Raw genomic sequence first — 26263 nt, 5'->3', positions numbered from 1 at the left:
AGATAAGTCCCTGACTAAAGATGATTGACTATCTTTACTTACTCTGAATAAGGTTTGGAGTAGACTGTTAATATCTTTCTTTCAGATTTCATGTTTTCTTTTTAATAAATACCTTTATTTCCTTAGTTATAAAATTAACACATTATTGTACAAGAATTTTTAGTGGAAATGTACAAAGAATAAAAATAAGACCATAATCCTACCAGATGACCTGTTTGCACTAACTCATTTTCACCTTTATCCCGTTCCCTCCTCTGTCTTCTTTTTCTCCTCCTCCTCCTTCTCTTTTTATATATTTATTTATTAAGATTTTATTTTTAAGTAATCTCTACACCTAGTGTGGGGCTCAGACTTACAACCCTGAGATCGAGTCACGTGCTCCACGGACTGAGCCTGCCAGGCGCCCTCTCTCTTTCTTTTTAAATTAAGAAATGTGGCATGTATTTTACTAATGAATAACCACAAGAGCTGTGGATTTGAAGAAAGAGGAGTCAGTGGAAAAGAGAAGAAAACAGGGATATAAAACAAAGGGCAGAGACAAAGGAGTAAAGCAAAACAAAAACTCTATTTACTGCCTCTAAAACAAAACCAAGTTTATTACAAGAAAAAAAAAAGAGGAGTCAAGTTCAAGCCCTGATTCTTCAGTTAGCACATCATGCAAGAATTGAAACTTTTCCCATTGATGTTTGTGGGCAGTTCTGTATCCAGGTCTACCATGCTGCAGGGAGGAAGAAAAGGGTTGTAACCTCTTCACAGAGAACCATTAATTGGGAATCACAGACAGCAAAGAAGTTTTGGTAAATGAAATACTTTATGAAACAGTTTTTTCCCCCAATTTCTTTAAATACCATCTCCTAAAAGAGATAAAAGTTATAGGAAGCAATTTAGAAGAGTATCTTATTGCAGAGGGTGTCATTTATGTACATATACTTCTTGTCAGTCCAAAATGTAATTTTTTTCTGTTCCAGTGTTCCTAGAATCCCATGGGCCTTTGCCATGACAGAAGTATGTGGCATGATTTTGTGCTATATTTGGCTCCTGGTTCTTCTTCTTCACAAACACAGGTACCTTAGTTATGCCATTAAAAGACAATATTTTGACTGTCTTGGATAAAGTTCATCAAACCTTGTTTCTCCCTTTGTAGTTTTCTTGTTAATTTCCTTCTTTAGTCATTATGAAAAATGTTTTGGGTTTGATCAACAAGAAAATCACTGTGAGGTTAAGACCTACATATTTAGTAGTATTCTGAATATATTCTGCAAAGATCAGAGATGGTGATGTTCAGCCATGAGCCAACTGCTGATATTCTAATTGGAAATGTCATTTTCTGTAGAAGGATAGAAACTCCTCCAAGGACAGTCTTTGGTCAAGGACAGCGTTTGGATGAAATTCTCTGCTTGGAGGATGCCCATTAGCAAAGGGATTATTTTGCATACCATGTACATCTAGTCAGTGTGGTTTGCTTAAGATGATACAGGAAATTGCTGAATAGGGAAAGTGATTCTTTGCCACTTTCACTAAGAAATATAAAGGAAAGAATTTTTTTATTAAAATGAAATGTAAAAGGGAGGCTTCTTTCCTACTTTAATGAGGGGAAATTACTTGATTTAAGTAAAAATATAAGGCATAATGAAGAAAAAGTTTGAAGAACTATCAAGTTTGTAGATTTGCTATCCATTGTCTCTGGACACTAATGAGGAATGGGGACACTTTCTTGAATTTATTATCCTTTCTCCTCACCAGGAAGTATTTGAGGTAAACCAGTAATGGGCTTTAGGTCCTAAGCAGCAGTTATTTCATTGCTTTGAAGGTGAAAAGAAAAGTTGATCGTTGCTATTGTTGTCACACTTTTAGGCTGTATTGTGCTTCATTCTTTCCCATTTTCCAGCAATATTTTTAACTCTGGATTGCTTAAAACCAGAGGTGGTTTAAAAACATGTAATATCGCTGCTGCTTTCTGGTTTAACTTTGGCTCACAAGACCCTGTGAATTTGAATTTATCCACTCTTCAGACCAAGAAAGAATTTACCGTATGGGAAAGTTTGGTAGGTTTAGCAAAGCATAGCAGTGGCCAATTAAATGTAAGTTTTGGTGTTTAATTGGTCAAAGAAAGTGTTTCTGTCTAATGTGGCCTTTGTACTGCTTTCATTAGAGTCACCTGGCTTCTTGTTAAGATGTAGATTCCTAGGCTCCATCCCAGGTGTACACACTAAAATGTGAGATCTCTTGTGTTCAATGCTTTTTGGAGGGTGGGAAGAGCATTTTGAAAATGTGTAAAGCATAGTCCTTGTGCTTAAGATTATTATAGTCTGTTTTCGTTTGGACATTTTAAAAAATAATATGACAGCACAAGTGATATCACAGTGCAGTTCAAAATTTTTGCTAGGTGTACTTAATATAAAACTTAGTATTTAAAAAAACTTAGTATTTTTATACTTCAAGTTAGGAGAAGTTAGAGAATGTTTAAGATAGCTACTATCAGTAACCAATTTACAATGTTATTAATGAGCAAAAATTCCCCAGAATCATGTTTAATTTTACCTCTCATAAAGTAAATAATTTATGAGCCTTATATGAATAACAGCACTAACATTAAGCTAAGAGTCAGGCTAGGTACTAGTCTTCTTTCTTGCATATTTCCTTTATTTTGTCTTAGCCTTATTTTCTTATCAATGAAATGGTGCTCTTAAAGTCAGCACTGTCTAACATGGCAGATACTAGCCACATGTGGCTATTTAAATTAATGAAAATGAAATAAAATTAAAATGCAGTTCCTTGGATGTATTAGTCACATTTCAAGTGCTCAAGAGCCACATGTAAATACCTTATTGGACGGTGCAGTTATAGAACATTTCCATCATTACAAAAAGTTCTATTGGACAATGATGCTTCAGATCTAAGACTTCTCTAAGATTTCTGTCTTCTTCAAAGAGTCTAGTTCTAGGGGTTTTTCTGTCTGCTCTCCCTTTAAGTAAACGCTGATGCCTGGAGTTTTTTGGTTTGCTTCCTTTTGATCTTTCTCTCTTTTTGGTCGCTCTGTTCACAGGTCAATACTTCTCCGAAGGCTCTGTAGTCTGATGGGCACTGTATTCTTGCTTCGCTGCTTTACCATGTTTGTGACCTCCCTGTCCGTGCCAGGACAGCACCTGCAGTGTACTGGAAAGGTAGCCTGCTACCTTCTTTATCATTCTTTCTTATTCTTGGTGGGTTGATGGCACCATATATGTCATAGGGCTAAGACTTTGCTTTTAATATTAAAATGCTTTTTAGGAGCACCTGGGTGGACCAGTTGGTTAAGTGTCCAACTCTTGATTTCAGCTCAGGTCATGATCTCAGGGCTGTGAGATTGATCCCCCTGCATCAGGCTCATACGCTGGCCATGGAGCCAGCTTAAGATTGTCTCTCTCTGGGGCGCCTAGGTGGCTCAGTCGTTAAGTGTCTGCCTTCGGCTCAGGTCATGATCTCAGGGTCCTGGGATCGAGCCCCGCATCGGGCTCCCTGCTCAGCGGGAAGCCTGCTTCTCCCTCTCCCACTCGCCCTGCTTGTGTTCCCTCTCTTGCTGTGTCTCTCTCTGTCAAATAAATAAATAAAATAAAAATTTAAAAATTTAAAAAAGATTGTCTCTCTCCCACTCCCTCTGCCACTCTTTCTTCTTTCTAAAGAACAAATAAATAAAGTTTAAAATGTGCTTTTTAATATTTTCAATATCTGTAATAAACATCTAGAAATAATTTGGTAGAAATCTTAACCCAGAATCTACTTCCCCGTTACATCTGTCCATTGATACTTGTTCTTTGCTGTGGAGCTGTAGAAAACAAGTTTCTTTCAATTATCATTTTCCCTTTCCCACCATCCTGAGCATCTTTAGTTCCTCATATTGATGTGGAAATGTTCTGGTTCAGAGCAAATGATTAAGAAAGAATTCTTGAGACATCTTTGGTGCAAAAAGGTGGTTTTATTAAAGCACAGGAACAGGACCCATGGGCAGAAAGAGAGGCACTGGGGTTGCCATGGGTGACGGATTGGTTATATTCTTTCAAGTTGAGAGGGGGTTAGGGACTAGCATCGTCTCTAGGGAATTTTGGAAGCAAGGTTTCCAGGGCCTTGGGGGGCTAGCTATTGTTAGGAAAAGGTCATTTATTACTGTCATTTATTACTGTCTAGTAAAACGTTAGTCATGAGACTCTTCAGATGTATATCAGGGATTCATTATCTTGGAGGTTGGCTACTAACGTAATATCTTGGGGGTTAGAGATAAAGGATGTTTCCAAAGGAATTTTTATATGTTAAAGGAGACTTAATAGGATCTTGGAGGTCAGGATAATGTTAAGCTAAAATTGCCTTTTGCCCTTAGCAAAGTATTAACATTGAGGCCCCTGAGTTCCTAGAGAAAGGTCACTCTGCCTGTCTCAAGGACTTGTCAGTGGGCTGTAAGTTGTAAGGAAATTTAATTTTTTTCCCGTTGCCTTTGTTCTCCACATCAATATGACTGTGGTCCCTTCAATGTCCTTATCACTCCTTTTTAAAATGTTTTCAGTTTGACCATATCCCATTTAAAATAAAGTACCCACTATTCAAAACTTGACTCTTTGCTGGGATATACTAAATAATGGCTGACTTACTGTTTTTGTTCTAAATTTTGTAGCTTGTTTTGGTATATTATAGACAACATCTCCTCTTCTGACTAAATTGAGAGAGGAGAGATTATGCAGATGGGAAAAAAAAATTTAAAAACCTGAAAATCACCTGTACTTTATATACAGAATTGGCCTTTGTGACTCATTAAATTTGGACAAAAGAATTTATTATCCTACTTTTCTAAGCCTCTGTGCTTTAGTTATGTATTGCCAAATATTCAGATATATGTGTTAGCACATTTGTTGTTATTTTAATATTTGTATAAGTGTACAACAAAATTGTGTATCACTTCTTCTGTTGCAATATAAATAACTGAAATGCCAACAGGGGAAGATTAAGCAGCCAAAGATCAATAACTAAAAAGACAGCCCTGGGGCGCCTGGGTGGCTCAGTCGTTAAGCGTCTGCCTTCAGCTCAGGTCATGATCCCAGGGTCCTGGGTTTGAGTCCCACATCGGGCTCCTTGCTCGGTGGGGAGCCTGCTTCTCCCTCTGTGTGCCACTCTGCCTGCTTGTGCTCTCTCTCGTTCTCTCTCTCTCTGACAAATAAATAACATCTTTAAAAATATGTATTTTATTTGAGAGAGAGAGAACACAGGAGGGAGGAGGGTCAGAGGGAGAGGGAGAAGCAAATTCCTGGCTGAGCAGGGAACCCCATGCAGGACTTGATCCCAGGACTCTGACAGATCATGACTTGAGCCACTCAGGTGCCCCCACAAAGACTGTTTTTATATAAGTTTATATAGTAGATACTTTTTAAATAAAAGATAAGATTATATTGCAGACATTGTTCTTTAGTTTATATTTTATTTAATAGTATGTTGTTTACTTTTTTCTGAAGAAATACATATGGCTGTATCTCATCTTTTTAATAGCTGCAGTATTCCATTGTATGATTTACCAGGTTCCAATCATGTACATTTGTGTTGTTTCCAAATCTTACTATTTATAAACTGTGCCATCGTAAATGTTCTTAGGCATTTATGCATTTTCTGTTATTTAATCATCTACTTAAGATAGATTCCTGGAAGTAGAATTATGAAATCAAAGAATATGCAGATTAAATACATATTGCACAAATGCCCAGTAGAAAAAACAAATTTTTCACTACTATCAACACTGTATGCATGTCAGTTTTCCCACTCCCATGCCAGCACTACTTACTTTCAATTATTGGAGTCATTGCCATTCTGATTAATGAAAGATGATGATATGAGACTTTTACAGTTTTATGTTTTAAAGATATTTATTTATTTATTAGCATGAGCAGGGGGAGGGGCTGAGGGAGAGAGGCAGAGGGAGAGAGAAGCAGACTCCCCACTGGGTAGGGAGCCCAACTCTGGGCTTGATCCCAGGGCCCTGAGATCATGAGCTTAGCCAAAGGTAGACCTTAAGCCACTGAGCCACCCAGGTGCCCCTACAGTCTTATGTTTTATATTTAAATCTTTACTCTTTTGAATTTATTTCTGCACGTGGTGTGAAATAGGGATAGAACAATTTCCCCCCGAATAGCATGGTAATTGATTAGAAGAGGTTTTAAAGAATAAAAATATAAGCATATTACACTGAAAAGAGAATTCCTGTAGCTGAGGGATTTAATTGTGGGTCATCCGCTAAAGAGAATGTTTTATGTGCATAGGGCTGTAATGTGTGCTGCAAAAATAAATTAGATACCATTCCTCTACAGTATGGCTAGCCCTTTTTCTGTCTCTAATGACTGTTTTTCATTATCAGTTAGTTATATATGGACATTTCTACTCAAATCTGCCCTAAATACTGTTAATTGCTTTACATTATAATATAACCTACTTATTGACCTGTATTATTTGTAGCAGTTGTTAAAAATAAAAAGTTAAGGCGATAGTTACTAGCAATCAAGTCCCTTACAGTAAACTCCATGGGGCATTTTCATTGAAATAAAGTAATTGCTTGAAATCTCATTCCCAGAACTAGGAGGTTTAGGGATAGAAACAAGAACCTACTTGTTTTTGAAATGTAACAATGGACCCACCTTAAGGAAAGAACATACAGAATATTTGGGACATTAAAATTGGAAAGGATGAGGAGACTTAAGTAACTGAGCAATGATTGCTTTCTTTTGACTGCCATCACTCGATTCCTGCCCTTGTCTGAGAGATATTTTCCTAGGAGTCTCAGTTCTTCACTGCCTGATTTTTTACTTTCACAAGAGTACCATCTCCAACCCTATTCTCATTAGAGGTCTTAGAAGAACCAAACTATGTGGATTTTAGTAACTTCTCTTTCTTTTTCTCTAATAGTAAATCCCTTTTCCTGTCCTGCCTTTCACTGAGGCAGAAAGGGAAAGCTAGGTAGTATATAATCAGCAGATGAGATTTCTAATGAAATTGTGTTATCTAATGAGGTTGTTTCTGTTGTTAATTAGCCATAGTAGAATCTTTAAAACATAGGACTTTGTTTTTTTTGTTTGTTTGGTTGTTTTTTTATTTTGTTTTGTTTTGTGAGGTTATTTTTTTAAGCTCTAATTGACTTTATTAAACATTTCGTGAATTCAGCAGCACCCCATCTAGCAAGTAGAGAAGCCCTCTAAGACATAGAACTTTGGAATTGGACTTCCTGGATTCACATCCTGGTTATGTTACTTACCAGCTGTGTGACCTCTCTAAGCCAGTTTCCTCAGCTGCATAATTGAATCACTTTATAGGATTGTTGTGGATATTAAATACAGTAACACATAAAGCCCTTAGCAGCATGTCTTACACATAGTAAGGGCATGTAAAATTTTAGGAATTCTTTGTACTGTTATTATGTGTTAAATGCCTTTTTTAAAAAAAAGGACCATTACTCAAACTCTCAAACTCTTCCTCAAAATGGATTACTTTTTTAAGCTTATATACGGGAGTTAGGATTGGGTTTGGCTATTAATAACAGGAAATTCAAGATGGCATGGTTTAATAAACAGACAATGGTTTATTCTCTCTCATAAGAGAAATTTGAAATTAGGTCATGTGTAACTATATGGGAGACTTACCAAAAACCCATGATTCTCCTTTTACTCTCCTGTCCTAACACTTGGCTTGCGTCCTCAAAGCCACTTAGTGGTCCAAGATGGCTGCTGCAGCTTCAACTGTCATGTCTGAGTTGTAGGCTGGAAGAAGGAAAGGTGAAAAAGACTTCCTCCCACTTAAATATAAAGTTTCCTTTATAAGTAGCCTTCCCAGAACTCTTCCACTTACATCTTATTGTATAGAACTTAGTCACAAAACCACACCAAGCTGCAAGGGAGGCTAGGAAATGCAATGTTTCCATTGAGTTCATTCTGTTACTAGTGAAAAAGGGGAGAATAGATATTGAATGGTAGCCATTGTCTGTGTCTCGTAGCCTATTTCTTATTGGCAGGACAATCAGCAAGTACTACTGTATTATTGGATTAAAAACTTGAAAATATTTTGTGTAATAGTGACCTTTTCATTGTAAAGGAACTCTTGGTAAAAGAAATTTGAATTACATTGATTTCATGTAATTACCAGAATATTTCTGACCACCCTTTCTTGATGTCTGGAATTAATTAGACTGGGAGTCTGGTTGCTTTTGTTTAGATCTTATTTCTAAGTCATTTAGCATTTGAATTCCAGTGTGAATGGATGTTTGGAAGAGCCTACCTCCCTAAGCACTTGAAGCACTAATTTGTAGTTTCTTTATAGATATATGGCAGTGTGTGGGAGAAACTGCACCGGGCCTTTGCCATTTGGAGTGGCTTTGGTATGACCCTAACTGGTGTTCACACTTGTGGAGATTACATGTTCAGTGGCCACACAGTCGTCCTAACTATGCTGAATTTCTTTGTCACTGAATGTAAGTATCTCTTTAGTTGACTTAGATGACTGGCTGCAAGAGGAGGCTGTGGGAAGGGTGTCAAGTTCTATGAAGAATGAGAGTAACAGACTGACCTAAGAAACATGTGACTTAGAAGCATTAGAAAGAATGTGGTTTTAAAACGATCTTTCTGTCCTTTTCCCAGATACACCAAGAAGCTGGAATTTCTTGCACACTTTATCCTGGGTTCTCAACCTCTTTGGAATCTTCTTCATTTTGGCTGCTCATGAACATTATTCCATTGATGTGTTTATTGCCTTTTATATCACGACAAGACTCTTTTTGTACTACCATACTCTAGCCAATACTAGAGCATATCAGCAGAGTAGGAGAGCAAGAATTTGGTTTCCCATGTTTTCTTTTTTTGAATGTAATGTGAATGGTACAGTACCTAATGAATATTGTTGGCCATTTTCAAAACCAGCAATAATGAAAAGATTAATTGGATAAAGTCTATCTTTGTAATGGGTTCGTGATTAAATATACAGTAATTGTTGAAAGTGAATAACTTTGCTTTCTCCCCCTAAGCTGTTCCTGGATGCCTTGCTTTTTGGCTTATATGTTGACAAAGTGAAGTTCCATGTTCTTAGCAAGGCTGTGATTGTAGAACTCAAGGAAGAGCAATTGAGTCCTTACATCTCCGTTTGAATAGGAAGCTCAAGTAGATGTTTCTGACCCTTCTCTTTTGGCAGACTTAATGTTGTAATTGAAGTCAGGCTGTTACCCTCACCTGTTGAGTACTTGCTTATTGAACTTAAGCAATTTGCTGATTGACAGTGTTTTTGTTTTGTTTTGTCTTTAACTTCATTAGGACTCTAGTCGAGAAATATTTTTTTTAAGGTCCTTATTATCTTCAAAGGAAAAACCCCTACCAAATGAGCAGTATTTGTTCTTTGAACTAATCTCTGACTTTTTAAAAAATGCAACTCTAGAAAGTGATCTGTGTTACTAACAAATAATTTTTGCCTTCTGAACCATCTTTAAGAAAAGTATACTGAACATACCAGGATGCCTGAAACAAGAAGAGAATGGAAGGGGCCATACGTGAGGTGACAAAGTACAAGTATAGTACTGGCATTTTCACCAAAATGCAACAAAAGATGCAGTTCCTCTTTTGTTCTGAGGGTTCAGTATGACTGTCAGTAAGTGTTTATGAGGGAAAAATGGCTGCATCCATAAAAATAAAATTGGCTTAGTTTTAGTGAGGTAGGTACCTGGAACAACTTTGTGCTATAATTGTTAGTTAGACATATGACAGCCCAGTTTTATGCCTTTAAATGATGTTACTTAATGAGCAAAATAGTGGAGTGTTTTACCAAATGTTAGATAAAGTTCTTGTGTCTGTAAGTAGGGAGGTATGCATGCAAAGAATATTTTTTCTATTTTTGAAAAATTTATAACAGTTGCAGGCATAATACAACTTTTGGTTTTTGAAATTTGTCATTCTTGGCCATCAGAAGTAAATAGTCTCAGACATATTTGGATATGAAAAAAAGATTTTGTTGTTTTTCATTTTTAAATACAATTGTGTACATACATTCTTTCTATTTAGTCTTAATTTGGCAGTCAGGAAGTGATATAACTTAGTTGCTGTTTACAACACTAGAAATTTAGTACCTTAAGTAATTTGACCTTTGTGGTAACATTTGTCACTTTACTTTTAATGATTTGGGTTAATAGTTATGACAGTAGAATGCTTATGGAATTGGATTTTGAGCCCCAATTGATTGAGCTTAGCTACTTGGAATATTAATTGTATAGTTTTTACATTCCATTTTAAAGCAAGGAGTTAGAAAAAGTGCTGGCATATTGAGGTCTAAAATTAGGCCACTTAGCAGAAACCTGCTCCTAATGTGGGTGAAATATTTTATTTTTGCACTTTGAGTCATATTCCCACCCCTGTATAAGCTACAGAGGAGCCTGAATGGATTGGGCAGGAGAAGAATTTTATGCAAACAAATTTCAGCCAGTGCTGAATGACCCCAATTTGAGTCTACTCTGAATATTATTTTTTATTTCTCACCTGAGAAATGGCACAAGGCAATTCAAGTTTTATTATGCTTTTAAATCTCATACTTGAGAATCTTATAAAATCTTAAATTGTTGACTCTAATACGTGCTAGGGACAAAAATGTCAACATTTCATCTAAGGAAACTGCATAATCATGAAGGGTGAAGGATGTTGCCTATACCACTTAGAGTACTTTGACACCCGAGGTCAAAGCTGTGTAACTGCCATTCTTTCCAAGTGACAGAGCAAGACCGTATATTTAGCTAGGGAGGGACAAATGTTGGCTTTTGGAAAAATGTTTGAAAAAAATCTGTAGCAACATTAATTCAAGAATGTTAGAAAGCTACTTAATGGTAAACTTCCTAACATCAGTCTTATTTCCTTCATGTGGATTCTATTCTAGAACAAAATCGAAAAAAAATTGCAAGTAACTTTGCAGAGCTGTTGACACTGAGAGTGCCTAACAGCAGACTGCAGTGAGGATTATAAAATAAGTTTTCAGCTTGCATTTATCATATCTGATTTGAGGAAAAGGTAGGCTAGATTTATAATTTATTGTTGTAACTAATACAAGGCAGTGTTTACATAAATTCATCATCTCCAAGTCTCTTTCTTGGAAAACTTTGACACAAAATTCTTTTCCTTTTCTTTTTTTAATATGAAACCTATATTTTAGTTGTTTTTTTTGTTTTGTCCAGAAATTTCCAGATTTTGTCTTTGTATTTTTTTTTTCTTGTTAAAGTGTAAACCACTGGAAGGGTGGTATTTATATTCACATTTTGGGTATGAATGTGCCTAGGTGGAGAAGCTACATACGTGTTTTTTATCCTATCTACAGTTGCAGACTTATGAGAGGCTTATATTCTTAAATACTGAGACCTTAGTATAGAAGGAACCAAGAAGGTTTTTGGTTTGGGGATACAAACTGGAGGTTATATTGAAAGTCCTTGATGCATTTCTCTATATTCCTGGGGGCAGTGTAGCCTTTTTTCTTTTTTTATTTTCTTTGCTTTCTTTTTTTTTTTTAAGTCTCTGCAGGGCATTGTTACTGAAGCGTAATTGAAGTTCATAGGGAGTAGGAAGTTTTGAAGAAGGCAAGTGTGCTGTTAACACTGAATAATTTGGGAGAAACCTTTTTTGGCTATTCTGCAGAATTCTCAAATGGCTATCCTCCTTAGTTCTCAGTGGCCAGAATTGCTAGAGTGAAAACACAACTTCCACATGCTGGGTCTGTTTATTAGTTTTTTGTTTTTTGTGTTTTTTTTCATCAGAAAGCAATGAGAGTAGCCTTAGAACCAGTCAGCTAAAGAAATGTGGACTGTTCACTAGAAAGAATCCATTGACTGAAGACCTGCTGGTTCTGTAACTCTGACACTGCAAGTGGTGTTCTTTCTTACCCTGTACCTGCCGAAGTATTGTTACTTAGAATTCCAAAAATCTTATAATTTGTAAACGGAGAACAGAGAAGCCAAATCCTCTTATAGCTGATATGAAACAGTCTGTTTTAGAGACATCTGTTTGAAAAGTGTTATTTATACATTCAAAATCATATTCATAACACTAACCTGCTTTGAGTGTATTCAGCAAAAGGCAATTTCATCATGAGTTTTATAGTAAACATTTTCTAAAGATTCTTGTTCCAAAATGCTTGAGAACGTTAACCATGTTCTTGTTTTAAACTCTGTGATCTAATAAACTTAACTCTGATAGTCTTTTTGTAGACTTAAGTTATCCTTTACTAAGAGTAATTACAGTAAGAGTCATGTGTCAGTTCTTTAAGGTATTCAGGCATTTGAGACAAGAAAGTTCTCCTTTAGAATAGTCCAATAGCTTTCTTAAACAGTATTGGTTTCTTTTAGATAGTTTCAAAGCCAACAAAGCATGTCAGTTTTAATGCCATCTTCACTTGGCAGTTAACGATGGTTTGCATTTGTAAAAAGTGTAGCCTGAATTACCTGTATACCTCTATAGAGACTTGTTAGTAACATCAAAAGTCAGACTGCTTCAGGTCACCAGTGAGAAAGGAAAGAGGCTGAGGGTTTTTCCCTCTTTGTGTTTGAGTGGCTCTGAATGACTGAAATTACTATGAAAGTAGGTTTTGGTCTCCCCTCTCACCTACCCCTCACACCCAGTGAAGGCCACCAATTTCCAGTAACTAAAATGTGGCCTATTACTATACATCAAGTTCAATAAAAATATATATGAAATCTGTAAACCATAGTTCAGCTACCAGTAAAGTTGGTTTTAGAATATGTTCTACCCTAAATTAGCCAAAAGACATTTTATTCAGTGTATTCCATGTTTAAGCATAAGTAAGGTTTGTGCTTGATAGGAAGGGAGAGGGAATACTATGATAATTTCATTATTTCAGGTCTGTTTCAATATGAACTACAGGGTTATCTGAATGGTAGCCAGGCTATATTATTAATGTCATCTTAAAAATGCTTCATTTTAATAATTTTTTATTCAGAAATCTATGGATTGTTAGGACAATTGAAGTATTTCTGATATGGAACAAAGGAAGTGGAAACTGGTACTTAGTGGGGGAAGCAAAATTAGCTTGGACTAAAGTGGGCATGTTTTGTTTTAAGAACTCTACCTAAATGTAACTCTGTCCACAGAGAAACTAGTATTACTTGAAGATGTGAACGTTTCTATGGTAGCCATACCTTGAAGCACAGTGTTGTATATAAGTAAATATCTTGATTCTAAATTAAATCCAGATTTAACTAATATATTATTTTATATCTTTGTTGTATTAAAATGTTCAAAAATACTAAAAATAAAACATTGGAAAGTTGAATTGCAGTCTCTTATTTGAATGTCTTTGCATTACTAACGCAGCTCATCTGTTTTTTATACAGTAAATTTTTATTTTTGGAAATGATTGGGCCCAGCAACTTTAAATTTTAATATAGTACCTAGTTCCTGGCATTTACTAATTCTTAGTTGTCTATTAGATAAGCCATTTGCCCTTTCTCCTTTCTTTGTGTAAACTAGGAAAGAAAAGTAATCTTCCTGAGGGCATTAGAATAACTGCAGATTAAGATGAGAGGGAGGGAAAAGAAGTAAATAGCTAATTATTCCTGGACACATTAAAGCTTTTGTTTGGTTGGTTGGTTTTGATTTAATTGTAGATTATGGGAAGATGCCTTCATCCTGTCAGGTCAGCTTTGGAAATAATGATGAACAGGGAAAGAAGGGAAAAGAGCTGTTCAGGGTAGCTCAGTAGCCCAGAACCATGGAGTAAACACTAAGAAACACTAAGCATTGTCATAGGACCATATGGACTTAATCCATGACTGAACTTATTTTCGTGACCACTACTAATTGCAGCCTCTCTGGCCCCAGATAGTCTCTCTCAGGATGCCCAGGACAGACCTAGAGGCTACTTGGTGGAATAGAAAATGCACTGATTTAGACTCTGAAGGCCTGGGTATGAGTTGCATCTCTGCCTCTGATTAAATTAGGTCTTTTCTTCCAGCTCCACTTAACTTTATGTGTAAGGAGGGGAGACAAAAAATGCCTTTCTCATAGGTTGTATTAAAGGCCAGATATGAAAGTACTCTACCCTTGATGGTGTAGTAGCTGGTACATAATGCTGAAATATTAGTTGAATTTAGGTCAATAAAACAGGGCCTATGCCCCCAAGAAATTAATAATCTAGCTGGGAAGTTGACATGAAAAGGTAGCCAACAACATTCATTGGTGGAATAAACCCATAGTTTTAAAACTGCCTGGTTGAACATCTTCAGGGATAGGAGAAAGGCAGGTGGGGGGTTTGTACCATTTTCATGCAGAGTTGGTGTTTTACATATTTGATTTTCCTTGTAGGCTTTCTCTTTGAAAAAAGAGTTGAGGATTCGGTGCCTGGGTGGCTCAATTGGTTAAGTGACTGCCTTCCGCTCAAGTCATGATCCTGGAATCTGGGATCGAGTCCCACATTGGGCTCCTGGCTCAGCGGGGAGCCGGCTTCTCCCTCTGGCCCTCTCCTCCCTCATGCTGTTTCTCTCTCTCTCTCTCTCTCAAATAAAGAAAGAAATAAAATCTTTAAAAAAAAAAAGTTGTGGGTAGGGGAAGGAAATGTTTGGAAACAGCTGAGTAAATAGATAATTTTACTGTCTTTGTTTAATGTTAGCTTGGGAGAGGAAGGGCTTAGTAGGGACTGAGGGTCCAAGCAGAATTTACTAGGCATGTACAACTTGAACTGAGCCTTCCCTGAAGGAAAAATTGATAAGAACATGATGAAAGGTTTGACTTACTGTCATGCAAAAAAATGGATTTATGTATGTATTAGAGAATTGTTGACAGGATATGTGTTTTTATTTATTTTTTTAAGATTTACTTATAGGGGTGCCAACAATTAATTGGGCCTCTGCCTTTGGCTCAGGTCATGATCCCAGGGCGGGCTCCCTGCCTAGTGGGGAGCCTGCTTCTCCCTCTCTCTCTGCAGCTCCCCCTGCTTATGTTCTCTCTCTCTCTCTGTCAAATAAATCTTTTAAAAAAAAAAAAAAGAAACTTATGTGTTCTTAAAAAATAAAGATTTACTTATTTATTGAGAGAGAGAAAGAGCAAGCAGGGGTGGGGGAGGAGCAGAGGAAGAGGGAGGGAAGGAATCTCAAGCAGACTCCCTACTGAATGCAGAGCTCGATCTCACAACCCTGAAATCATAGCCTGAGCCAAAATCAAGAGTCAGATGCTTAACTGACTGGACCATCCAGGCGCCCTGACAGGGTATGTGTTTTTAATAAAACAGAGGAGTTAGTAAAGAGCACAAGTGTAAGTCAAAAAGAGAAAGGTAAGATGATGGAAAGTACCAGATCAAACTGGAGATGAAGGCAAGGCTTACAGACCCTAAGATAGTAGGTCCGGGAACCAGGTTCCCACAGTCTGCTTCTCCCTCTCCATGTGCCCCTCCTCCTGCTTGTGCTCTGTTGTGCTTTTGCTCTCTCGCTCTTTCTCTCTGACAAATAAATAAAATCTTTTTAAAAAATAAAATAGAATAAAACTACCACGACTGTTCATATTCCAGCCTTAAGAGTCTTGGATCCCACTCTAAAGAAAACACATGTACCTAATGGTTTTTCTTTTTCTTTTTCTTTTTTTTTCTTTAAGATTTTATTTATTTATTTATTTGAGAGCAAGCACAAGCAGGGGGAGCAGCAGAGGGAGAGGGAGAAGCAGGCTCCCCGCCAAAGCAGGGAGCCAGACTCGGGGCTCCATCCCAGGATCCCAGGATCATTACCTGAGCCAAAGGCAGATGCCCAACCGACTGACCACCCAGGCGCCCCCTAATGGTTTTTCAGTACAGATTAGTCAGCAGCCTTCATCAGTAAGATGTCAATGTACCTGAAATTTGACCCTGTTTTTCCACAAAGACTGATTTTGTAGGCTGGAGAGCAGTTGGCAGTAGTGATGTGATTTGAGGGACTCCAACATGGTGGAAATCACACCTGCAGAAATTTGATAAGCCTAACTGTCCAGGCAAGATTCTGAATTTTCACTATTGATCACAGGGGTATCTGTGATTCTTACTATCTTTTTTTTTTTAAGATTTATTTACTTATTTGAGAGAGAGCACGTGTGCAAGCAGTGGGAGGGAGGGGCCAAGGGATGGAAGCCGACTCCACGCTGAGCCAAGAGCCCGATGTGGGGCTCAATCTCAGGACCCTGAGATCATGACCTGAGCCGAAACCAAGAGTTGAATGCTCAACCAACTGAGCCATCCAGGCACCCATGATTCTTAGTATCTTTTTAAAACGTTATTAATAGTAAGTAATTAATGAGCATAGTAACAAATTATATAAACTAAAAACTTTTCTTCCTGCCCCTGTGCCCCAGCCTTTAGTTCTCCTTCCAAGAGGCAATCTTTTTTTTTTTTAAAGATTTTATTTATTTATTTGACAGAGACACAACGAGAGAGGGAACACAAGCAGGGGGAGAGAAAGAGGGAGAAGCAGGCTTCCCGCTGAGCAGGGAGCCTGATGCGGGGCTCAATCCCAGGACCCTGGGATCATGACCTGAGCCGAAGGCAGACGGTTAACGACAGCCACCCAGGCGCCCCGAGGCAATCATTTTTAACTAGATGTTTTCCCAGAGGCATTCCATGCATATTCAAACAAACAAATATATATTTTTCTATTATGCTTATATTAATTTAAACAAATTGTAGCATATATACATATATGCACATATATACATGGTTTTGCACCTTATTTATTCCACTTAACATATGCCAATGACTTCCCCTCCAAGGACACAGCTTAGTTGAATAAGTTAGATTTATTGTTCATTGAAATGAGCGAGAATGCACACCAGGGTAAATTATAGGGCATCTCTGCTGGAGGGTGTTGGGAAGGGACTTACAGGATTTGGGTTTGGATTAGGTGGTTTGTGAGGAAAGGTTTAAGGAAGCATGGATTTGCTTTGGGTTGAATGCTTTCAGGATGCTGGGGCAATTCTGGGTATCCTAATCTTAAGGCAAGAGGAATGAATCGACGCTAATGTTATAATTGTTAAAGAAACAAAAATCACTCATATTAGGGTAGAGGGATATTTGGTTATTTCTGTGATTTCAATAATGTTCATGTTTTTATCTGTGTTCAGACATGATTATTGATAGCCTTGTTTTTATCTTGATCTATCATGGTCACAGGTCTCCTTGTCATATGTTGGTAGTCTACGAAATGTTTTATGTTCAACAAGAAAACAGTAGTTCTAGCTGTGGGTGCCAGGCCAGCTTCTAGCAACGTCCAAGTTCTAGCTGATGATACCAGGCCAGCTCCCCAATGTCAAGAACTGCTTTTCTCTTTCCCACCTGATACATTAGTGTTCTTTCCATATAAGTACATAAAGAATGCCATTTGCTTCATTCTTGTTAATGGCAACATGATACTCCATTGTATAGATGTCATTCTTGATTTATTACTCATTCCCTGAAGTGACTTTTAGATTGTTTCCTATTCAAACACTGCTACAATAAATATTGATTTGCATGTGTGCAAGTTCATCTGTAGAATAAATTGCTAAAAGTGAAGTTGTTGTGTCCAAGGGTTTGTGCATTTTAAATTTTGTTAGATATTGTCAGATTGACCTTAGTAGAAGTTGTACCGATTTATTCTTCCACTAGCAATGTATGAGTTTGCCAGTAAATCCACACCATTGCCAAAATAATATATTACTGAACTTTATAATTTTTGTCAATCTGAAAGGTTTAAAAATGATATCTTAATTCCCTTTCTACATAAGTAAGCTGCAGAAGTATTTTTAAATAGTAATATAGTAAGGGAACGTGACAGCTTTATTGGGATGCATATCTTTCTGGAGGACTAACTGCATTGCAGACTGTGTCACATATTTTGTTAAAAGCCCATATGACTATAAAATATTGAATGGGAAAAGGAAGATGATCTAACAGATTGAGAAGGGTTTCTCCCATTTTATTTATAGCATAGTCTTTACCTTGTCCATCTCTTGCCATTGCAGGGGGCAGGGGGTTGATAATTGTTTTCCCAAGCACCCAAAGGAAGCTAAGTCCTGTCTGGTCTAAAGGAGAGTCTGGAGGACTCAGTTGCTTTCCATTTTAAAGTTCTATAAAGGGTAAATGTTAATACCTGCCTGCCACCAGCAGCTAATATTTACTCTGCCATGACCTATGAGACATTCCAGGGATCTGAATTTACCCTGTCCATTATAGGGCTCCATTATAGGGCTCCATTTTAGATATGTAGGACCTGAAGCATGGAAAATGTTTTGAAAGAATATTTATCAAGCATTTATTGAGCACCTACCATATGCCAGGCACTATTTAAGCACTGGTGCTTCAGTGGTAAATGAAAGTCCTTGCCCTGAGGAAGCTTACTTTCTAGACAATAACATATGAGAAAGAAGCATCCCTGACAAGTGTCAACTAGTAACTGGCAGTGGTGTTCCCTTACTTAACATGGACAGTGTTCTAGAATATCACATCAGATGAGGGCTCTGCATGATTGTGATGGAACATCTTCACTCATAAACGGGCCTGGATAAATATATGCAACACAAAAATAACCAGATGCCCCTCTCCCTATTAATATGAGTAACTAAGATACTGAATTGTCCCAGTTTTCTAAAAACACTCAATCCAGAATAGCATCCCACCTCCTTGTTTCCTTAAACCATCCGCAGCATCTCCTAACCCAAGCCCAAATCTTGTGCAAGCCCCTCCTAACACCCTCTTACTGAGTTTTCCTATTCTTTTCAATAGTGTTTTGTCTCTCTTGCTACGTGAATTTTAAAAAACTTTGACTAATGTGTGCCCCCCCCATGAATTTTGCTTGGTGGGAATTCACTCTTGGTAGCCAAAAGTGGATACACACACACACACACACACACACACACACACACACACACAGTAGAAAACATAAAAGGATAGAGTGATAGGGAGCATTTGCTATCTGACAGCACTGAAAGGCCTTCTGCAGAGGTGACATTTGAGTAGAGGCCTGAATGAAATGGGGGAGGAACCACATGGATATCTAGGGGTTGAGGGAAAAGGGAGTGTATTGACCTCTAGAATAGGCTTGGCATGTTCTCCAAACAATTAAGAGGCCGACTTAGCTTAAGAGTGAGCAAGGGAAAGAATGATTGGAAGTGAACTTAGAAAGAAGTGGCCAGTGCTCTAATCATGCAAGCCTCAAAGGTCCTGGTGAAGACTAGATAGATTTTGCTTCAAGTTACAGGAAACCATCGAGAGATTTTGGGTTTGGAGTGACTCACATCTCCATTGTAGCCAGAGTGACACTGCCCTTAGGCTAAGGCAGAGAAGACCTCCTATGTGGGTGACTTGCCTGGCCTTGGAGACAGTTGTCTCTGAAAATTTCATCAAACTCTTCTGGGTCCTTTATTAGAAGTCTAGAAGAAGGAAGGATGCACAAGGAAATGAAAGCCACAGCAGAACCAAAGGAAAATGGACCATGATCTCAGAAATTCTGTGGTAGAATGAGGCATCAGTGGATGCAATAGGAAACAGGATTTTTCTTAACATTCCTTCACTTGAATAAAAAATTCACAGGCTAGCAAATTAGTTATGTGAGCCTTGTTTTTGGTTCAGAGGTTGGCCTTTGCAGATGGGCACCAGCAGAGGGTACTATAAACCTCAGCAGCCTGGATGCCTTTGGTCTCAGGCACAGAATTAAGTATGGAAGTTGCTGTTTTGAACATAGTGGGTGCATCAGAATCACCTGGCTTTCCCTCCCCCCTTGCTCTGTTTCTAACAGGTTCCCAGGTTAGATGCAGAAGATGTTAGATGCTGATGCCTCCCAGTCAGTTTGTTTCTCTTTCTGGAGGTGATAGGAATCCCCTGAAGAGCCTTTCAACAGTCTGCGGCCCCTTCCCCTAAGAGCATTTCAGAATGGGGTGGAGTGAGAATACAAGTGTTCCTGCATTAGTTCCTTCCTCCCTCCCCTTAGACAGTTGTAGAAGTGTCCACTGAAGTTCTATACAAATAGTTACCGTAAGCATCACGCTTAGCTTTTTTGTTCTCTCATTCCATCTTTTAATTTTGGTTTCCAATTGTACGTTAACAAGTGTACAGAAATACAATTGACTTTTGGATGTTGGCCTTTTATCCTGTGACACTGCCAAACTCATGTACTGTATTAGTTATAGAAGTTCTTTTGTAGATTTCTTAGGATTTTGCATGTAGTCATAGACAATCTTGTCCATCAATGAATAGTGACCATTTAATCCTTCCCCCATTCCAACTTGAATTCTTATTTCTCTGGTGGCCAGAACTAGATCTGCTGACCCCATTCTGTCATGATATTCAGAAGCAGTCAACACACCAAGTCACAAAGCAATTGAAAGTATTCTGAATTCTAAGTGACCACTGAGGACACTTAGCGGAAAGATATCTGAAATCATGATGAGAGTGTTGGCCCTGAGATGAAAGAGGCCTAGCCTTGAAATAGTTCTCATTGGCCAGAGTTAGAGAGTAGAATCCTACCTTCCTACAGTGGGGAGGTTAGCCAGGAGTGGGAAGAGTCTAGCCTTTAGCACAATCCTGCCACTCTGAGCCAGGAGTTCCTGTGTGGGTCAGGTACCTGAGTTGTAGCATCCAAGGGGACTCTTGGATTAAGCCTTGGGGTGGACCAGGGCTTGGCAGAGATGAAAGTAGACCTCAGCCCATTTGATAGGTCATGGGAATTAGTAGCTGCATTCTCATGGAGGGCTCCAAAAGGAAAGCAATAGATTGGGGTTCTAATCTAGGCAGAAGGCTAGAGAAGTTTGCCCTTTCTTGGGTAATAGTTGAGTGGAGATAAATGATATCTGGGAGCAATGTAATTCATTTGTGTTCTCCCTGCACACTGCCTGGTGCCTTCATACATTGGCACTGGGAGCATGACCTTCCTTGGCCCTCCCTTTGTCAAACTCTTTTTCCTGGGGACTAGCTTCTAGGGTCCGTTCACTAAGCAGCTCCCATTTTCACAGCTTCATCCTTCCTTTGCTTCAAAACTGAAAGATAGCCATTGTCTTCTCAAGAAAAATAGCATGTCTAAAATGCATTATGTTTTCATTTCCCTAGCTGTAGTGTAGCATGTTTTTGGAATAGATTCAAAATTGGTACTCCTTTGGCCTCCCACTCTGGGCTTCACCCCCCGCCCCCATATAATCCTTCCTGTTAGGAAAACCATTTCAAATAGAAATGGCTGGTAACCTCAACTGTTACACTGTAAAAGGGCTTGATTTACAGCGGGGGAAAGCCTGGCTTCTGTCTCCTACACGTGATGGCATGGTACTATGCCTCAGTTCGTGCAAGTCACCAAATCACTGCCTCAGTTTCCTTATTTGGTGTGATGGGATGATAATATTTGGAAAGCAGTATAGTATAGTGGTTTAAGGGCATAAACTGTGAAGCCAGGTGCCTAGACTTAAATCTTGACCCCTCTACTTAACAGCTGTGTAACCTTGGGAAGTTACATAGCCTTTTTGTGTCTCAGTTTTGAGTTGCTAATAGTAATTAAGTTCATAAAGTTATTATGAGGATTAATGAGTTAGTACATGGAAAGGATATAAAATAGTACCTGGAACATCATAAGTATAAGACTCACACTCTTTTGTAATATGACTTTACCGCTCCCTCCATCAAGAGACAAAGTCTATTTCCCCACCCCTTTACAGGAGTGTCTTTGTGACTAATAAAATGTGGTGAAGTGCTGACCTGTGACTCATTAGGCTACCATTTTCACCCTCTTGGGATGCTGGCCTGAAATTGCTGTACCATAAAGGAACCTGGAATGAAAAATCTTGTCAGGAGAGAGAGGCCCAGCAGATCATACTATCCCAACTGAGCCCAGCCTCTATCTGACCCATCAGCTGAGACAGCTGCCTGAGTAAGCCCAGTAGAGATCAGGAGAACTGTCCAGTCGATGTGCAGAATCATAGACATAAATTATTATTATTTTAAACCACTAAGTTCTGGTGTATTTGTTAGGTTGCAATAGATAACTGGTATACCTAACATTTTATTTCTAATCCCCCTTCCCACTGGTCTTCTATATTTTGAAAGGCCTGGCTTTCTTTAAGAGGTCAGAGTTTGTTTTTCCAGGCTTCTTGGCCAATATCCAGTTCCATATTGTCCTGAAATCTGTTTTCACAAGGCTGGTCTTGGCTCTGAGGCTGTATATCTTAAATGCAATCTCATTGGTGAGTCACTGATGCATTCTCATTTGGCTTTGCCTGGAATTAAATGGACCAACACATATGCTTTCAAAATTTTTCTATTAAGAAATCGCAAATTTAGACTTTTGCCTGTGGCCAAGATGGAGTATAGGGACCAGATTTACCCTCTCACTTCATTGTTGCCCCCTAGTTTGTCACCATCATCCTAAATATACTCCAGATGTGATGTGGGCCCAGTACTGAGGACAGCCAGCCCCTACTCCCCTTGATCTGGCCTCCGCTGACCTCTCCAGTCTGCCCTTGTTAAATAACCCCTCTTCCTACTATTTCCTCCCCTGACATCCCATCTGTTGTACCTTTCTTGCCATATTATTTGCAGTTTGTTGAACATGCCATGCTCTATCATGCCTAGGCATCTTTCCTTATGTGCGGCCCTTTCCCTCCTAGCTGGCCACATAAACATGTCCTCCATTTTTAAGAATCTGTTTAAATCTGAGGCCTTCCTGATGCTCTCGGGGTAAAGTGACTCCTTCATAATCCATGGTCCTCTGTTGATATAGCAATCCTTGTGCTTACAGCACTTTACAATACTTGTTCATGTTTGTCTCCCTTTCTAGACTGTGAGATTAGTCTCCACTGCAGTGTCTGACACACACTAGTTGCTTAATACACACTTACAGAAGGAAGTGTGAGAAGAAGGAATGTGTGTCACATAATCTGAAAGGATAGGGATGTCCCCAGGGCTGGAAGAACAGCCCACACAAAAGCTGAGTGATGTTGCTTCTGAGTGATGACTACGCTAGCTTGATTTCATGGCTAACGGAGCCATTGTGGCATTAATTGGGACTTCGCTAATTTTGAAGGAATTACAAATTGGATCTTTTATTTTATACCATTTATCAACAGAGTTTGTTCAACTTAAATACTGTGATATAAGCGAGACCAAGCATTTAAGGTAACCATTATACACTTGACAACTAACCCTTTCCATATGAACAATTGATGGACTGAATTAGAAAATATTCTCATTTGTTCATTAAAACAGATTTCCCTTAAGATCTATACTGAGGAGCAATTCATTAGCATAGTTCTACTAGATTCCTGAAGGCAATAAAACTGAATTTCTTTTAATGTGCTTTATGATTCAGTCAAGCTAACTCTTATCTGTGGGACCTAGTTAATTTGAATTAACTATATTTAAGTCTTGGCATTATAGATTGAGAGCAGAGTGATTCATTCAAATGGTGTGCCTTTGTAGCTTGTCTCATAAAATTGCTAGAAACACAGAGAAAACTGATGCTGTGTTGAAGGAGATGAAGGAGATGTCCCTGGTACACTTTGGCCTCTAGATTTGAACTGTAATAGGCTTGGTGACTTACTACTTGTAGGGGAGCTGTAGCAACAGCCCTGACTTTCAACAGGCAACCCCTCCCAACTTGCCTCTCCTCCTTGTCCTCATAAAAAAAAAAAGCTAACTTCTATACACATATACCCATAGAGCTTTCCTGTGACATAAGGGATTTAAATGAAGAGACTATAAGGCCAGTCATGGAAGGTCATCCTGTTAGAACAGAAGGGTATTAATCTGGGGAGGGAATCTTTCTACATATGATCACACATCTATTGGGAAAGCAAAGAGGCCATTAATGCTGGACTATGCTCCACAAACGGGGCCTTAGGCATTTCTTCCAGCTCTGATTTTTTTACTCTGCTAAAAAATTCCTGGAACTGGGGTTTCAAGGAATTGATGAGGCTTTGGGAAAAGCTGAGGTGAGTATGAAGGCCTCCCCTCCCATCAGAGAGCAATGTTGGGCTCCTGAGACAGATGATGTCCTTTCCTGAGCTTCCCCAGAGGTGGAGCCATAGCTGGGCATATAGACATAAGATCTAGGAATTCCAGTAGCTTCCTCCTGGAAAGACCCGCGGCAGATTATTCTGGGGCCACCACTGCTGTGGTTTCCCCCTCCAAGCCAGGCTAAAATCAAGGTGGCCTGATATCCTGGACTGAACAAGAAGGCAATACTCTGGACTTGGATGGAAACCCCTGGTTCTGTATATTCTAATTCTGTCTATTCATTGACACATTGTTTCTCATCCATCTTGCAATTTCCTTCCTTTGCATTTCTGCCATTTTTTCCTAGTTGCACTGAGCTTAGGTATGAAGATTTCGCTGCTAAACTGCCCTTCCAGGTTGTGTTTACAGGGCTTAGAGTGCAAACCTCTGCAAAGGGGTCTGGGAGGACAACTTTAGTCTTCCTGGCCCTCTCCTAAGCAGTGATTTCTGAAATCATGGTTCTTTTATATATTTAAATATAAATATATATTAAAACATCTATATAAAATATATGTATATATAAGCATATATATAAACATTTTCTACTTTATACATGTATTATATATTTTGAATATTTACATTCCTGTACCATTGGCTGACTCTCCTGAGTGATTCTCCTGATTGGCATCTCCTCTTCTCTGAGATGCCCCTTTCCTTCTGCATTTCTTCCCACTTCATTTAAACAGGTATTTGTTGATCCACTATGAATAACACCTATATCTCAGGCCCTTTGGGCGAGCTAAAGATGAAAAATCACACTGCCCACCCTCAAGTCCTTATAATTTGATAGGGGAAAGTAGAAAGAACATAAATGACTGTAAATGATCATTATTCTATTTTTTGAGCACCTGCTATATGTTTGGTGCTTAAATAATGTTTCATTTAATCCTTGCAAACCTTGTAAAATAATGGTATCCCCCATCCCCATCCTGTTGAGGAACTTCCTTAAGGTTATACTGCTAGTAAGTGCAGAGTTGGGATTCAAACCTGGGTCACTATCTCCAAGAGTGTCTTCCATGAACTGCACTACTGTATCAGGAGGCCTCTCCGTGCAGATCGTAAAGGTAGATGCCATAAAAGTGATGTGAGGTTCCAAGAAGAAGCTGAATCTGGGAAGGCTTTGGAAACACATTTGAGATAGGTGTGCTTGTTTACATCTCCCAAGCAGCAGATGCTGAGGTAGAATTAAATGTGCAACAGATTTACTGAGGGATATGCCTGTGACAGACAAAGGAGAAAAAGCAGGAGAAGTTTCAGATTTCAACACAGGAAAGAAGACGGGGTAGGAAGAGTCTCAGATGGCAACACCGTTCTGAGAAAGTTTCAGCCAGGCCAAAGGGACATCCTTAAGCCAAGGTCAGCTATCAGAGGAGTCCCGCGTTGCACAGGGATGGATCTGTATGAGGACCCCTGCTCATCATTACGCTCGGTCACAAGCTACCCCGTGTAGCTTTGCTGGATCCAGAAGGACAGCAGCTAGAGCAGTGAGTCTGCTGTGTTCTGTACTACAGCAGAGCTGAGCAGTGCATTTTCACGGCTGCCGTGACAGGCTTAGAAGAATTGCTAAATTTGGGGGATAGCTGTGTTGAGAATAACATTTGAGACAGCACACTTTCTATAGAACGCTAGTCTCTTGAGAGACTTCTTAAAAAACTAAACTGGGAACACATTCATTGCATTCTTCTTTCAGAGACTCGTCATGCACATTAATTCAAGGCTCTGAGAAATTCCACTTAAAGAGTGGGTTAACTAATCCAACAGCTCCCAAATCTATTTGATCACAGAGTTCTTTCTATGTATGTAAATTCCATTAATGCGTGTGTAAATAGTGGCCAAGAAAACTCTGAAAACTCTGTGCTTGCTTAGAAAGTTAGGTTAGGCCATATTGTGGAGGGCTGTAGCCTGTTCAACCTGGTGCATTGGTGGCGTTATGGAGGGATTCTGAAGAGGGGAGTCATGCACTCAGTTGTGTTATCTGGCGGTGGTGTGTAGTGAGGATTGAAGCAAGAGGGTGGTCCTCAAAGTTAATCCCTGATTACTTACAGCCATAATGAGCCTCAGGATTTTCCCCAGTCTCCAGACAGAGCCTGTGAATCTCTTGAAATATAATTGCTTTCCTTCCAGCCAAAGGTCTAGGAGAACTCAACTGGTGGGAGGGATGGTGGGTCACCCGTAGCAAACTGACCAACCTCCTCCAGCCAGAAATAATGGCCTATTGTGCCTCTGGCTTCCTCATCAGCTTCCCTCTGTTCTGAGTGGCCAGGCG

At 38.9% G+C, this 26263-nt stretch overlaps 1 protein-coding gene across 3 annotated transcripts in view; it reads left to right on the top strand.

Annotated features, from left to right (window-relative positions):
- The window catches only part of SAMD8 (sterile alpha motif domain containing 8), a 40909-nt gene extending 27580 nt beyond the window's left edge, over nucleotides 1-13329 (top strand). For 2 of the 3 annotated variants that reach the window (XM_025850486.2, XM_025850485.2), the window contains 4 exons: nucleotides 969-1064; nucleotides 3047-3164; nucleotides 8320-8470; nucleotides 8637-13329. In XM_025850486.2, coding sequence (XP_025706271.1) covers nucleotides 969-1064; nucleotides 3047-3164; nucleotides 8320-8470; nucleotides 8637-8941 — 670 coding nt within the window. In that variant the 3' untranslated portion in view covers nucleotides 8942-13329. Of the gene's footprint in view, nucleotides 1-968; nucleotides 1065-3046; nucleotides 3165-8319; nucleotides 8614-8636 lie in introns of those variants that run through there. The other variant, XM_025850487.2, reaches the window with a different exon arrangement.
- Nucleotides 13330-26263: the final 12934 nt, after the last annotated feature.

This window comes from Callorhinus ursinus, unplaced genomic scaffold (assembly GCF_003265705.2).
Source record: "Callorhinus ursinus isolate GAN/ISIS: 27379988/994484 unplaced genomic scaffold, GSC_fseal_2.0 scaffold31, whole genome shotgun sequence".
Classification (NCBI taxonomy): Eukaryota; Metazoa; Chordata; class Mammalia; order Carnivora; family Otariidae; genus Callorhinus; species Callorhinus ursinus.
Note: the sequence above shows the minus strand (reverse complement) of the source record. Positions and strands in the feature narration are given on the sequence as shown.